A 16,401-nucleotide genomic window follows, 5' to 3' on the forward strand; every position below is an offset into this window, starting at 1 on the left:
ATGCATCCAGCCAGCATCCATATGCTGGGAGCTTGACAGTCCTGATCTAGGTGCTTCTGTCTAACTGTTCTTGCCACTGGCAACTACTGTCATAGCAAAGAACTTTCTGAACTTTTGAGTGTAGTTGTAAAAGTATATGCAGGATCAATGCCATCAGCCTTGGGACTATATTTTGTTTTATTTTACTTCATTTCATTTTATTCAATTTATTTGCCACCGATCTCACTGTAAAGTAACTCTGGTTTTTCACCTCCCCCGCCTCCAGAACCTCTCTGCAGGCCAAAAACGGGTTAAAATAGGCTGGTTTTTGGCCTCCCAGGGTATCTGCATGCCCCATTTTTCACCTCCCCCACTTCCAGAAACTTTCTGCAGGCCAAAAATGTTGGCCTTACTTTCCAGTTCCAGCCCACGGGGCTCGCAAAGGTAAGTCCTGCACTCGGCCTAAGGGTGGGGGCCAACGGGTGGGCAGGGTGATGTGGGTGGGGCAGCCTCATGGTCCTGCGCAGGCCAGATTAATAGCTTCGGTGGGCCATATGCAGCCCACAGGCCATAGTTTGAGGTCCCCTCTTCCAGATGTTGAGATTCATAATTCATCAACAACTCTTTGTAGATTTTAGCTCAGCATTCAATACCATCATTCCATACACTCTTCTAACTAAGCTCAACCAGCTACAGGTACCTGAACAGACTTGTAAGTGGATCACAAGCTTCCTAACAAACAGCAGGTGAAGCTAAGCAGAATCACATCACATACCTGGGCATTTTGCAGCCCTGGGGCCACATCTGGTTCTCTGGCTGTCCCTGTCTGGCCTTCATGAGGTTAACTGGAAATTAGAAATCAAATGTAAATGCACACAATACAACTCCATTGCTTTTATTTTGAAGTTGACTGCTTTTTTTTTTTAATTTACGTATGTGTATGTGTGTGTGTACTTGCACACCTTCACAGTAATGTGTTGGTTCTGTTGGTTCGGCCCTTTACAACAGACCCAGTTTCTCAAGTGACTCCTTGGGAAAATTAATTGCCCACCCTTGTCCTATAAGTACAGGGCCTTAGCTAAGTAATTTCTTTTAAAATTTTAGTTTAGATTTTGTGACTGGAGGAAAAGTTTTAAATTTGTTAACTTTTGTTCAGCTATTTCCCAGATGTTTCCTGGAGTTTTACAGATGTACCATTTACCAGAGAGTTGTCCTCTTGAGAATTAGAATGTTATGGACACAGTTGCTATAGACAATGGCTATAAAATCAGTATTTGGAATGAATTCGTACATTTGCTTTTAGTTGAGTAAGGTTTCTTCCCAGACTATAAATGATTTGATTTTCTTTTATAATATTATAACCTACTACATGCTCCTCACACAAAAATGCTACCATTGATTCTTTTTAAAACTGCCAGTTATTGATATATTCAAGGCAAGGGTGGTTTTCATAGTGCTATAAATTTCTCCAAGTAGTTTTGATTCTTTATTACAATAGTTGGATTTTCTGATCAATATTAGCAGTTCTATCCTTTAATAAGTCCATCTGAAATTAAAATTCAGAGGCAATACATCTGTACCTTTGTTGGTCTTGAAAGCTAAGCAGGTTTGGATATGATTAATAGTTGGATGGGAAGCCAGGAAGAAATCTCAGAGCTGTAAGATAGATTTGGATGTTGAAAAAAGCCATCCTAGAAGAAAGCAAATCACTTCCATACTGTGGCCAAACAAACTACTTGGAAAGGAGTTGCTGAGTTTGATCTAAAGTAGTTTTTTTTTTTATAAGTCTGCATATATACTAAAACATAGGGGAAAATCTAATTATTAAGATAATGAGATAGATTTGGGGAGATCAGCTAAACAGAGATGTGAACAAGTAGTCCTCAACTTAGGGCCACAATGGCCTAAAATTTCTGTTGCTAAGAGAGACACTCATTTTACGACCTTTCTTGCCATAATTGTTGAGTGTATCACTGCAGTTATTATGCTGGTAACATATTTGTTAAGTGAATTTGGCTTTGACTTTGCTTGTCAGAAATTTGCAAAAGGGTTCACATGACTCCTGGATACTGCAATCATCCTAAATATGAGTCAATTTGCTAAATGTCTGAGTTTTGATCATGGTCAATTTGACCATGAAGGTTATGCAACAGTCATAAGTCTGAAAAACAGTTATAAGTCACTTTTTCCAATGCCACTGTTAACTTTGAACAGTCATTAAATAAACTGTTGTAAGTTGAGGACTACCTGCTATTTAAAATCTAAATGTTCAGTTTGATCTCACAGAAACAGTACATTTTGAAAGGGATTCATAGCAGGGGTGAAATGCTCCCAGTTCAGACCGGCTCGCGCGATCCGGTAGCGATGGCAGCTGCAGGTTCAGAGGACCGGTAGCAAAAATCCCTCCCCCCCTCCCACCTCTGCTGAGCTGCACCATCTGCCTTCTCATTTCTGGCTTTGTATGCATTTGTTCTTAAGGCTTGGTTTTGCGCAGCCAGAATTACCGGTAGCACCTCTGTCATTTTCTTCAACTTTCCTGCACTTAGCCCTTGCCAGGTCTTCTTGTTATGTGCTTTGCCTGCTAATTTCTTTTTTTACATACTCACATAATGCTTTGCCTTGCCATTTTTCTTTTCTATTACTATTACTATTTCTACTCTGCTGGAATCCCTATCTTTTCAGGGAAATGTATAATGTGTGAAACATATTTACCTTCCTCTGTTCGTACAAATGACTGGATAGGACCTTTCAATCCTGTTGACATTATTTAGTTTATTAGATTTTTATTAGTTTTAGCCCACCTTATAAAGTGAATAAAGGTGGCAAACATATAATACTCCTTCTTCCTCCTGTTTTCCCATCAACAGCAACCCTGTGAGGTGGGTTGTGCTGTGAGAGTGATCAACCCAAAATCACCCAGCTTTCATGCCTAAGGTGGAATACTAGAACTCACAGTCTCCTGGTTTCTAGCCTGGTGCCTTAACCACTAGACCAAACTGGCTATTTCCCTAAGATTTTGCAAGAATATATCAGATTTGATATAAAACAGATAAATACATATTTTGAAAAATGGGCATCAGATGAGAACAATTATTCTTCCAAATGCTATTCAGGCTGATTATTCTCTGAGGACATTGAAAGACAACAATTCTAGAAACAATATAGAAACAATTCAGGAAAATAGACATAATACTGAATTAGGTGCTACCTGTACAGTGTTATTTATTAAGCTTATGGCTGCAGAGTGTCTTCCCTAGGTCAGTTTGTATTGATTTACTACCGGTTTATGCCATTTTCTTATTTTTACAGAAATTCCCACAACTATACAGATAGTCCTCGATTTAGAATCATTCATTTAGCAACTGTTCAAAGTTCAGATAGTACTGAAGAGCGATTTGTGGGTTTGTCCTGACACTTGTCCCCATTGTAGCATCCCCAAGGTCATGGAATTGCAATTTAGATGCCTAGCAACTGACACGTGTTTACAATGGTTGCAGCTTCCTGGGGTTGCAGGATTGCCATTTGCAACCTTTCCAGCTGACAAGCAAGTGTCAATGGGAGAAACTCAATTCACTTAATGACCATGTTATTTTTTTAGTGGCTATAGCAGAAAAAGTCATAAAAAGAAGCTGGTCATGTGATGAGTCACCTAGCTGTTGCTTAGTACTGGAAGTTCTGGTCCCAATCGTGGCCATAAAATGAGGATTACAGTGTTGTTCTGGTTAAAAAAAAAGCAGTGTAAGTGATTGTTCCCTTATGTACAATAAATTTATTTTGCAGTGAAGCCTGGGGAGGACTGTTTGGTAGCAACCAACTTGGTAACTTACATGCAAATTGATCCTGCTTAATATAGATTGCAACTGTGTACGTTAGCTCTTCTTGGAGTTATAGCTAAGCGAGCAGTGTCTTTAACTTGTTTTTTTAATCAGTGCTGTATTACATTAATCCATGCTGGAAGACATGTTCTCAGCAAGATTAGGGCTGTCATAGTTGGAATGTAAAAGCCCACATTATGACCAGAGATTTCTGTACCTTCCCTGATATCTAAGGGTCATCCAATAAATTTGCCTCCCACTCAAGGGTTGTGTCTAGGGGATGTAATGCCTAAGATGAATACTCATCCCAATTTTTTCAATTTACTTTAATAATATTATTTTTATAGGTTTTGTTGTTTATATTAGCCTTTTCAAGAGAAAGAAATATTGCCTTGAAAAGGGCGTTGCTTCCTTTTCTGAAAGTACAATATAGTTTTCCTTCCTTCCTTCCTTCCTTCCTTCCTTCCTTCCTTCCTTCCTTCCTTCCTTCCTTCCTTCCTTCCCCCCTTCCCTCTTCCCTTCCCTTCCCTCCCTCACTCTTCCCTTCCCCTCTCCCTCTTCCCTTCCCTTCCCTTCCCTCCCTCCCTAAAAAAAGATGCCACTGTAATTTTCAGCTGGAAAATGGATATGGTGTTTAAGTTGGCATTTGAATTGAAATTATATATGAATTCAGAACATTTCCAGAACTGTGGCTATGCTAGCTTTTTCTGTGAAAGGAATACAAAAGCTTTGTAAAGATGTCATAGGCCTTTTTTGCTGAATATATGCTGACAATACAGTGCCAAGTTACTGTAATCACAAAGGATCAGACAGACCAGCTTATGTATGGTATGTTGTATTGTCCAAAGGTAGTCGTACATTTTGTTGCCTGTTAAAAAGTGCGCACTTGCAGTGAATGTGAGCTTTTAAAAAAAACAGCAGGCAAACCTTGCAGGGCAATTGAAAAGAATGGGAAGAAAAAGTCACGTGGCCACTCTAGGCAGAGGGCCAAATTGCCATCTCTCTCTCTGTCTCTCTCTCTCTCCCTCCCTCCCTCTCTCCTTCCCCTATTCATCATATCTTAGCCACTAGCTAATCGGTCTCTATGGCAGGAGGCAGTGCAGAGTTTTCTTTTTCCCTGGGAAAGAGAGAGCCCGCTTGACTGCCTTGGAGGGAGACTCCCTTCAGCTATCCTTGCTCCGGAAAAGAAAAGGAAGAGCCACCACTACAAAAGGACGGTGCCCATCCTCCCTGGCTTTGCCCGCCTGCTTATGTGCAGCTTAAGAGAGAGAGAGAGAGAGAGAGAGAGAGAAAGGCAGGGGCTCTTATTCTGACAGGGCCTTCTGCCTGCTGAGCTGTTTGTGTGGGAGAGACCTTGCCAAGTTTGTGAGGCCCAAGGCTTTCTTGTGGGAGGACGCAGGGCTGTCTTCATGCTCTTTGGCAATGATTAAAGTGAGGTTAGTACAAAAAAGAAAGGGGGGGGCTCTTTTTTCACCCTCTTTGTTTTTCAAACTAGATCTTGCTGTTTAAAACCAGATGGCAGTGCCATATTTTCAGCTGCAATTCATTTAAACTCTTAAGTGTTGTACAAAGAAGTGTAAGAGTGGATCAGTAGCCTACTAATGTGGGAGGGGGGGGAGAGGAAGGAGCATAGGGGAGGCAGTCCTGTTTTTCTTCCCAAATATATACCAGCTTCATTTTTCCAGCACCTTTAGTTACCTTCCTCTGCCCCTGAAAGGAAAAACCAGGACACGGAGAGCCACTTTTGAGCAGCAAAATCAAGCTTGCAGTTGTTGTTGTGTTGTTGTTGTTGTTTTTGCCTGATTCAAAATACACAAATCGTGGTTGTTTTTTTCTGATTGGCTCAGCTGGCAAGGCAGTGTTGTTATTGCCATGTGACCAGCTTGAGCATGTAATTCTGCATTTTTCAGGCTAGGGTGAGAAGCTGTGTGGTCTTTTGAACAGATTCACATACTACTCGTCCTGCCCAGAAGTTCATCCCTCTGATGGTTTCAGCATGGCTACAAATGTTTTCCCCGTTTGGAATACACGGCTTGGCCCTGCAATGCATATAGCTCTCCTGGGCCGTCACACGCCTCCCCCAAACCACACTTCAAACATGACTGTACATCTGATGTTCCATGTGGGTGGGGATCTTATCTGGGTGGAGGAAGTAGCTTGGATGGTGTGGGGGCTTTATTCATTCTCTTTAAGGGGCTTTAAAGCCCTGGATAAGGCCCCTCTGAATTGTTGAATGTAAAGAGAATACGAAAATACAAGTCTGCAACATGAGATCAGTACTAGGAAAAGAAGTTTATTTTGACACTTTAGTATATTGGGCTAAGTTGAGAATAATCAAAAGCAGACTTCGGAAGAATTTGTACAAACCCATTTAAACAATTGAGAAGCAAATGCAGTGTCGTCAAGAGGTCATATCAAATTTGAGATACAGAGAGCGGCCCTTTTCTTCTGCCACTGCACTGCTCACTGAAGTCAAGTGTGGGCTTCAACTTCCAGAATTCCCCAACTGAAAACATGGAACTAAGTGATTGTGAGAAACGTGTTTTTTAACAAAATATTTCATATGAGTAAAATTTATTATTTTCTGTATTTGCCCACTTCCCTTTGTGGGATTTTGAATAACTTTTTATTGCTGCCTCAGAGTGGAATAAATTAGCAACACCATGTTAGAGAAAACTTCTTCTCTTCAGTGTTTCTTTCTTGTTGGTCGACCTCAAATAAAACATGAGTATACTAATTTGTTTAGGAAAAAATGTAATTATTTTATATTTGCAAAGATTGCATAGCTGCTAATGCTATACGGAATCAAGTATTGCAGCTGTATAGTTCCATTGTTGTGTTCCAAACACAGAATTTAATTTCATTTGTTATTTTTATTAGTTCAGCAACAGCTGACTTTTCTTCTGTAGACGGAGAGAGCTATATATGTATATGACCGATTACACCCTGGGAAGAGACATGCTATCACTTTTAAGGTTTTTATGGAATTTACAGTATGAGTTCTTTCACAAATCCTTCAGAATTGCACATGTAAAAAAACAAAAGTGAGCTTACTCTGAGTCCCACCCATCAAACACTGTCATCTGATTGGACAGAAGCAAACCATGTTACAGTATTTGCCCTCAGAAATAGGATCCCCCCCCCATGCATAGGACCCACCTTGATGCTCTTTAAAAAGCCTCTGAGAACTTGGGTTTTTCCTGGGCCCTTGGTTTAACATGCGTGATGTGGTTCTTATAATCTTTTTGTTTGTTTATTTGTTTGAATGTTTCTTATTCAGGACATGAATCTTTTCTTTTTATTGCTTCTTTCTGTTTTTAATGTTGTATGCCACCCAGAGGCTCTGTGGAGTTGGGTGGCCTTTTAAATTTAACAAAGTTAAATCCATGCAGATTTTCTAGAGGGGTCCTTGGTGCTCTCTGAGCTTGCTTATTTTCTTGAAGACGTTTCATTACCCTAACTAAGTAACATCGTCAGTGCTCGTAAGGAATGCTGTTTGCTGTCAGTTTATATTCTGGTGTCTTGACTAGCACTGATGATGTTATTTAGTTTGGGTAACGAAATGCCTGCAAGAAAACAAGCAAGCTCAGAGAGCACCAAGGACCCCTCATTTCAACCCTGAGCTACAAATATCCTCCAAATGTTCCCTAAATGTTAAATAATGATAGAGGAAGGCTTCTTTTCCCTTGCCCATTACTTCTTTCTATTTAGGTAGCTTCCTTCTACTGACATCCCTAGAACAATTTCTCAACTTAGGATATGTGGACTACAACTTCAACTCCTAACATGCTTGGCTAGAGAATTCTGGGAGCTGAAGACCACAAGTTGCACACGGAGCCATATCTGTGGGCCCGTGAGCGTTGCCCTAGCTCAGCTTCAACGCATATGTGCATGCCGGCCAGCTGATTTTCAGGCCTTGGGGAAGGCCGTTTTCCTTGGGGAAGAGCCTGGGAAGGCGAAAAATGACACTTCCGGTCCCACCGGAAGTTGGGAAATGGGCCATTTCGGCCTCCACATGGGTGGGGAAGGCCATTTTCGCCTTCCCCAGGCTCCAAAAGGCTCTGCAGCCTGGGGAGGGGGAGAAACGGGCCTACAGGGCCCACCATTGTGTGCCAAAAGCAGGGAGGCGGGGCACATTAAATTATGGGTGTGGGCACACACGTGCGCGAACACCTGCGCTCCCTCCACTTTTGGCACGCAACAGCAAAAATATTTGCCATCACTACAATATAGGGCCCACAGTGCCTGCACTTTGGATGGACATCCTTAAGGCCTATACTCTGGAAGTAGGGTTACAAACTAGGTATTTGTTTTAAGTTGAGATTCTTGTATCAAAATACAACACAGAAAGGACAGTTAGAATTGACCTTAAAATAAACGATGGCTTTCCCTTTCTGGCTTGTTCCATTTGGTAGAAACCATTGCTGTGCATTCAGATGACACAACAACATCAATTCAGACCCTGGGCTTCTGCTTACAGCTTGGAGGAAAGGGGCCTCAGTGGGTGTCTATGTGGTTAAGTGCAGTTGAATCCAGATCTTCCCCTCCCAAACACACATGATGTTTATTTTGTTGCCCGAGGCTGCCTTTTGTTCCCTAAAGACCCTTTGGCTTACGATTAAAACCTTTCTTTTTCACATCTGTGATCCTTGCCCTTCTATCCTTGTATATATCTTTCATAATATCACAGTATGCTCCTTTTTTGTTTATCTCACTTTGTCAGGACTTCTATTTGTTATGATCAACACAGGTTCCCAAAATATCTTTTTTTAAAATGTTGTAGTAGAAAGGATGTGTCTTCTGTAGCAACTACATCCTGTTTTTTTTTTACTCCCCTTGGATGTGTTATATGCTATTGGTGGTAGTTGAATGGGCAAATTGATAAGGGAACCTTTATTGCAACAGATGCTTCTTAATACAATGCTAAAAGTTGCATGATTCAAATATGTGGATGACTGTCATTGTACATTTTTCTACTTAAGTATGGAAAAACTACACCGGTCTCGCAAATAGGTGCTAGTAGCCCAATATATATAATAAAGGTGCTCTTTGGAACATCATAAATATAAGCCATCTGTGCTGGGTACTCATGGCTGATCTCAGTCAGAGCAGTGAAGGACTTAGGCCTCTAGGACAGTGATGGCTAACCTTTTTGCTGTTGTGTGTCAAAAGCAGGAAGCGTGTGGGGGGATCGCATGCACGTGTGCCCACACCCATAATTCAATGTGCCCTGCACATGCGCACACGCCCCTCCGTGCTCCCCCTGCTTTTGGCACACGATGGCTCGGTGGGCCTGGTTGGCCCATTTTTCTCCCTCCCCCGGCTCCAGAGGCTTTCTAGGAGTCTGGGGAGGGCGAAAACAGCCTTGGCCTCCGGAGGCCAGAAATGGCCTGTTCCCGATTTCTGGTGGGACCGGAAGGCTCGTTTTTTGTTCTCTCCAGGCTCCAGAGGCTTTCTAGGAGCCTGGGAAGGGCCAAAACCACCTCTCCCCTCCCCCCGAGGCCCTCAGGAGGCTGGAAATGGCCTGTTTCCCGACTTCCAGTGGGACGGGAAGGCCCGAAAATCAGCTAGCCGATGCGTGCTGGAGCTGAGCTAGGGCAACGCTCGTATTTTGTTCTGCGTGAAGGAGGGCAGATTATTATTTGATTTCAGGGGGCAGTAATGGTAAATTCTGGTAAATTCTTAAGTCTTGATTTGATACAATGAGCCTGCTTCAGTAAAAATGTAGTCACAGTATGGCATGGAATAATTCTCAATTTGTACTTAAAACTTCATGGGGAAAATGGAGGGAGGGATTTGGGAAGAATTGTTAGCATTTCAGTGATGTTGTATGTTAAATGGCCGCCTTAAGGTGTAGTAGCATGGGACAAAAAGTTTTTGAAAAATTTAAAACAATTTCTCAAGATAACAACTGCAGGGAATGAATCTATTTAACTGATTGGAAAGATTTTTGAAGTGCTGTTTTCTAGATTTATTACTGGGTAGTTATCCTGCTGCCTTAATAAAAATGAATCATATGGTGCTTATAAGAATATCACCATCTTAAACCCTAAACTGATGTGTGGTTCAGATGTATTCATTGCTGACAGAGAGATGTGTTGATAGCATCCCACATCTTGTAGGATGTTGACAGCTTTAGACCATGAAGGAAAAGATATTGTTTATGAATGCCATTCTTCAGTCTGCCGTTCTTCATTTGAATTCTTCAATCTTCTATTAAATTAGGCATACCAAGTTAGAGCTTCAGATATATTATGTTTCTCTTTGTAATATTGCGTGAAATTTGACGTTTAAGTATGGTACGATTTTTCTCCAAAACTAGACTAATATATCTTTTACTTCATGGTTAATAAAGGGAGAGTTCCTTAGCTTAAATAACCAAAATATTTTTGGTTGTGTCAAACCATGGACAAGAATGAAATAATTATCCTTCAATAGCCTTCTCTAGGAGTATTTTAAATGTGTCTGCATGCCTTTAAATACATAGCTTGTAAAAACATTGAGTGTATATATAATACTACCCACTTACAGCAGAAAGCAACTAGGCATAGTTTAATGATATCTTAGAAATAAAGAGCTTTCTATAGTTGCATATTGTAATTTTTAACTTATTTAAACCTTGCTGATTTTTCTACAAAATGATTCACCTGTTGAACCATGCATATCTGCATTCATGGCACATTAATGGAAATTAAGGAGTGAGATAAGAAAAATGTAATTTTGTGTAGTACTGTAAAAACGGCTATTGACTTCCAGTAAGCCTTTGTAACTACATTGCATTTTTATCTTAAAAGTAGTAATGTCTGTAATTTGGCAGCACAACCGGTATCAGAATATAAAATCTCACAAAATAAAAAGTAAATAAGCATTATCAACAGATTTTCATTTCTTTTGTCAGGAAGATGATGCGTTGTAGCATTGTGCCACAAACTTTACCCTTGTAAATGTGCCAACAGCATTGTTTGCATCACTCTGACCTCTGTAGTTTTGCAGACACTCCTGCAACTAGGTGTAACTTAAGCCATTCTTTACTCAGTATGTCTGGTGACTAAAATATTGAAGAATCAATCCCAGTTATTTGGAGCATTTTTCAGTGCACCTGTTTTTGGTTCTTTTTCCACTATTTGAAGAAAATACTGGTCTGTAAGTTGGGTATATTATAGAAAATAATACCTTTGCTCTGATAGGGTATTTTTCTGGGAATGGATTATTCACAGCTCAGCTGCTGGAGTTCTTTTAAATTACTGTTTCAAATACTATTGGATTATTGGATTATTAAGTAGGTGGACTTTTCATAACAAGTATACATATAAACAAATCAAGTTATTTCTTCAGCTATTTATATAAATCATGTTATTGAAAAAGATCATCTTAATTTAAATCACAATTGCAGTTTTCTGTATGTAAAAAGTTTCTCCATCTATACAGACTTTTTTTTTTCTAGATACTGGGTTGGATATTGTTTATTTTTCACATTAAGAAACATGGGATGTTTTATGAAATAAAGTCAGTGAAATGATAGTTTTGTACCAATATCAGTACAATATTAGCCTTGCTTACCTAAAGTATACAAGTGACAGTGACATAAATAACAAGTTAGTCTTTCTTAAAATTCCATTGATTTCTATGTTTCCTATAAGATCTAACCATATGTTTTTCCAGTTTTAGAAGAGGCATTTTACTTCCTTATATTGGTTTGTAACATAACAGCTAATTTTAAAATAATATTTAGTAAAGGTAAAAAAGTTTTCTTTAGTGGTCGAAGGAAAAAAAACAACCTTTGGCTGCATTCAAATAATAATAGCTTTTACAAACAAAAATAAAACCATGGCTTTTTGTCTTATAATACCCATCACATGAAAATGTAATGTCTGTTACTTATTTGGCAAATCAAATCAAAGATTTTCTGTTTGACAGTGTCAAGATAATTTGCATCCACCACACTTTTATTTGAAAACTAGAAATAAATTTTAAGCGAATTGCAACTGACCATTGAGAACGGAGATTGTATAATTGAGTGTTCGGTCTGTTCAGGCTTCTATTTAGACTGATCAGTTTGGGGTGATACAAATTTGGATGGACACTAAATGACAACAGATAGTTTTCTGTACCTCTGTGCTGCCATATAGTGGTGATCTAGTTTTTGGGAGTTCAGGTATGTTATTTAATTATTTAATTCAATTTTATTCAGAAAGTTGGAAACCTCAACACTTACTTCTGGAAATACCTTGTAATCGACCATTGTTTGAGCTTTGAACATGAATTTTTTTAGTGCTTATTAAGGAATAAACTCACCCTTAGAGGAAATGTAAAAATAACTCATGTTGTAGAACTGTCCACCAAAGCATTTTATTTAAAATGCTGTTGGTGCTGGTTTCATCAAATGTGAAATTAAGGTTTTTAATTAAACAAAAGATTACACACACCCACATCCACACACACAAACTATCTTTTTGGGCATTCGAAGAAGAGAATAAAAATTACTTTCAGATATTTCACAATATTAGCTGTTGAACAAGAATTGTAAATTGGTGAGCAGGAAAAAAAATCTGAATGAATTAGGTAATGGTGATGTAGGAACTGGAGGCTAAGGAAGTAAACTTCCATGCATCTGTGGTTTTTCCAAGTACACTTATTGCCATTGCCTCAGTTAACTTTTTATGAGATGTATATTTTAAAATCAGACCAACCTGAATATAAGTTCTATAAAAAGACATTGCAGGATGTTAGGTTTGTTTTTGCTTTGTTTTTTAGCAGCGCCTTTTTGGCTGTTTCTAAAGGAGTTGTGCACTAGAAAAGAGCATAAGGAAACTGTCCCCTTTGGGGGGCCCTCTTTCTCACTCTCTTTTTCCATTTTTCCTGGAACAGTTGGCACACTTAAGTTATTTCTCCAGGATGGGTGTGAATTACCACTGCTCTGTTCCAGTAAACAGAGACAGGACAATTAAGAGCTCTGTAAAACAAGAATTGTTTAAGGATACTGTGTTATAACTACTATTCGAACTGTTCAATGCATGGGCTCGAAGTATTGCTTTCAATTAAAAAGAAGGAAATATCCTGAAGTACAGATCTTACAATCCAGATGAGTGGGGTTTTGGTATGTCCATTTCAACACATGATGTTTGGGCCTAGATATGATTCACTGTGGAGAACAATGAAAAAATAATTCTCTGTCTTGAATATAGGAGAAATAAAATATTTAAGCTGTGTCAGACTGAAGAGAAGCTGTGTTCATTTGTACACGAAGATTTGCTATCTACTGCTTTATAATCTAATTCAAGGGAACAAGTTCATGACATATAACTGGTATGATGTTCATTCAGTCAGTTGTGTTACAACTCATAAGTGGTTTAGAAAGACTAAAATCAGGAAATGTATGTTAAATTCACAGAGCAAGTAAAGTGATACATTTTATTTTGAGCTGAGATAAAAAGGGAAACACATGTATCTAAAAATAGTCTCATAGATAGACATTATGTTGATACGCGCACAAAAAACTTTCTTTAGCTCAGTGCTTCTCAATTATTTTCTGTCATGCCCCCCCTAGGAAGAAGAAAACATTTTTCACGAGGTCAAACGCGCCCCCTTTACGGAGCCTCGCGCCCCCCCTGGGGGGCACGCCCCACTATTTGAGAAGCACTGCTTTAGCTTAACTTCTTTAAGTACAGTGCAGTTCCTAGTTATCCCTTGTAACTCATCATAAATCCCTTAATTTTTTTTCTTGCATTTTAGATGTCTCTAAAACTTTAATTTTGGAATAGGGAGAGAAGACTTTTCAGTACATAGAAGACTACAATTCATTTTACACAGCAGAAGGCAGAATTATAATTGACGGTACCACAGACATACACACACAACATTAAACATTGTCTTCTATTAGCTTGTTGAAGTCAGCAAATTAGAAAGTTTGTTTTTACATGACTCATGTTTTTTCTAAGGCATTGCCTGTATTTCCAAGATCATATGTTAAATGCATCAACAATTTGTAAACAAAGCTTTTATTTTTATTTCAATGCAATGTGTAATTAATGCCACTGTGAAAAAGTTATATTTCACTGAGGATAAGCAAAACTGCTAAATGAATATATCTGAAGAAATAAGTACAGCAGCTCTCCTCATTGAAGTATTTGAATTTTATTCAGTTGGCAACATCCCTATTCCATTAATGCTTTAATATTGGCAACTAGATGTGGTAGATCCTGTTGCAAGAATAATCTGAGCCTTTTCACATGTTCTAACTACAGCAGTTTGAAATTTGAATTTATTTGGTTTATATCTCACCTTTCTTCTGGAGCTCATAATGACTTACACAAGGTTCTTCTCCCTTCATTTTATCTTCATATCCCCATTAGAAGCTAGTTGGGCTGAGAGAGAGCAACTGGTCCAAGATCTCAGTGAGTTTTAAGATTGAGACTTCAGATGGATTTCCCCACCTTTAATCTACCACTTGGAATTTTTTAGATTCTTAAGAGTTGAAAGGGACCTTAGGGATTGTCTGATATAGCCCTTCTTTAATGCAGGATATCCTAGAGCTTTTGTCAACCCTGCAAAATAAACCAGATTAGGAAATCAATACCATGAATGGTCAGTACTATTTTTATTCTAAAACTTTAGTAACAGAATCTTGCAAATATGAAAGTGCTCTCCATTTATCTTTGTGTGAACTAAAGAGATGCTTGTCTGAGTTGTTTACTCACATTTCATTCCTGGCCCAGGCTCAGACCTCTTTTATCTGACCATTACCTTGGAAACAGCTCTTCCTCCTATCCCTCAAGGCCATTCTCATTTATCTATTTGTCTGTCTGTTTGTTTAATTTATGTGCCATCCATCTTGCCCAGAGATGATTTATTGTTGTCAATAACTCTTACTGTCTTCAGCTATTCATTTCTGCTGACTTCTCAAGCCTGCTTAGGTATCTTTTCTCATTTCCCAGTTTTGAAATATCTGCAAATCTGCAAAAAATCTCAATATTTTCATTGCAGTTATTGATAAAACATTGAAATGGCCCAGGCTCAAGACTGAGCCCTGTGGCACTCCATTTGATGTTTTCTCTAAGCTGAAGTAGTACCATTAATGAGTACTTTTTGGATACAGTCATTCAGCCAACCATGAGTCCATTTTATAGTAGTATTAGCTAATCTATACTTTATTTATTTTTCCGGGGGGGGGGGGGGCGGACAGAGAATATTATGAGGCACTCTTTCAAATGCTTTGTTGTAGTCTGAATTTTTACAGTAACCTCCATAGTTGTTGTTTTTTTGTTTTAACCATTACACCATACTCACTTTCACACTGATGTACATAGTGGTAAGCTAGCATTTTCTGCATAAATATGGAATTGTTGCTGTGTGGAGCTTTGCATTCTTTTTGCATGCTACATTCCTTCATCCCATGTGCTTAAACTGAAATCTTCATATGAATACGGAGAAGATGACAAAAGAAACCCCAAGAAGAGTGATGCCTGAAATTGTGATAAAGTTTATAGTGGTTGTTGTTATATAAGCAGCTACCTGTCTTCATGTTTTTCCAGGCTGTTATATAGCAGTAAAATAATTTTTCTTCCCCATATCACCTGTCGCCACATATCTAATTAGATCAGGCTTCATCCTATCATCACTAAAAAGTGCCACAAGTTTGACAGGTGATTTAGCGTATACAGAATACAGACTAACCAAATTGGAAGAGACTTTGGAAGTCTTCTAGTCCAATCCCCTACTCAAGTAGGAGACCCTATGCCATTCCAGACAAACGGCTGTCCAGTTCTTAAAAACCTCCAGTGATGGAGCACCCACAACTTCTGGAGGGAAACCGTTGTGCTGATTAATTGTTCTCATTGTTAGGAAATTTCTCCTTCTATAAGTTGGATCTTTGTTTGATAAGCTTCCATCGGTTACTAATTGTCCTGCTGTCAAGTGCTTTGAAGAATAGGTTGACCCTCTCTTTTCTGTCACAGCCTTTTGAATATTGGAGGACTGCTGTCATTGTCACCCTAGTCCAGGGGTGTCCAAACTTGGTCCCTTTAAGACTTTTGGACTTCAACTCCCAGAGTCCCTCAGCCAGCAAAGCTGGCTGAGGAACTCTGGGAGTTGAAGTCCAAAAGTCTTAAAGGGACCAAGTTTGGACACCCCTGCCCTAGTCCTTCTCTTCATTAGACCAGACATACCCAATTCCTGCAACGGTTCTTTATATGTTTTAGCCTCCAGCTCCCTAATCGTCTTTGTTGTTGTTCTCTGTACTTTTTCTAGCCTCAACATCTTTTTTGTATTATGGTGACCAAAACTGGATGCAGTATTCCAAATATGGTCTTACCAAAGCAGCACTAACACTTCACATGACTGTGATGCTATCTCTCTGTTGATAACAACTAGGACTGCATTGTTGACTTATAATTTAATTGGCTGTCATCTAAGACTCCTAGATCTCTCACAATTATTGCTGTTGAGCCACGTGCCTCCTATTCTACACCTGTGTTGATTTTTGTTGGTTTACTCCTAAATTGCATGTTCTTGGATAGGGTCCAGTGTTCTAGTTTGTCAAAATATTTCTGGATCTTGAACCTTTCTTCTAAAATGATGTCATCTGCAAATTGTATGAATGATCATTCTG

General features: G+C 39.1%; 1 protein-coding gene across 5 annotated transcripts in view; it reads left to right on the top strand.

The window, feature by feature from the left end:
* The window catches only part of VGLL4 (vestigial like family member 4), a 105,571-nt gene that overhangs the window by 80,172 nt on the left and 8,998 nt on the right, over positions 1 to 16,401 (top strand). Inside the window, exon 1 of one of the 5 annotated variants that reach the window (XM_058171748.1) lies at positions 5,112 to 5,230. The exons of the other annotated variants lie outside the window; for them this stretch is intronic. Coding sequence (XP_058027731.1) covers positions 5,217 to 5,230 — 14 coding nt within the window. The 5' untranslated portion in view covers positions 5,112 to 5,216. Of the gene's footprint in view, positions 1 to 5,111; positions 5,231 to 16,401 lie in introns of those variants that run through there. 5 annotated transcript variants of the gene reach the window in all.

The sequence above is a fragment of the Ahaetulla prasina genome, chromosome 2 (genome assembly GCF_028640845.1).
Source record: "Ahaetulla prasina isolate Xishuangbanna chromosome 2, ASM2864084v1, whole genome shotgun sequence".
Classification (NCBI taxonomy): domain Eukaryota; kingdom Metazoa; phylum Chordata; class Lepidosauria; order Squamata; family Colubridae; genus Ahaetulla; species Ahaetulla prasina.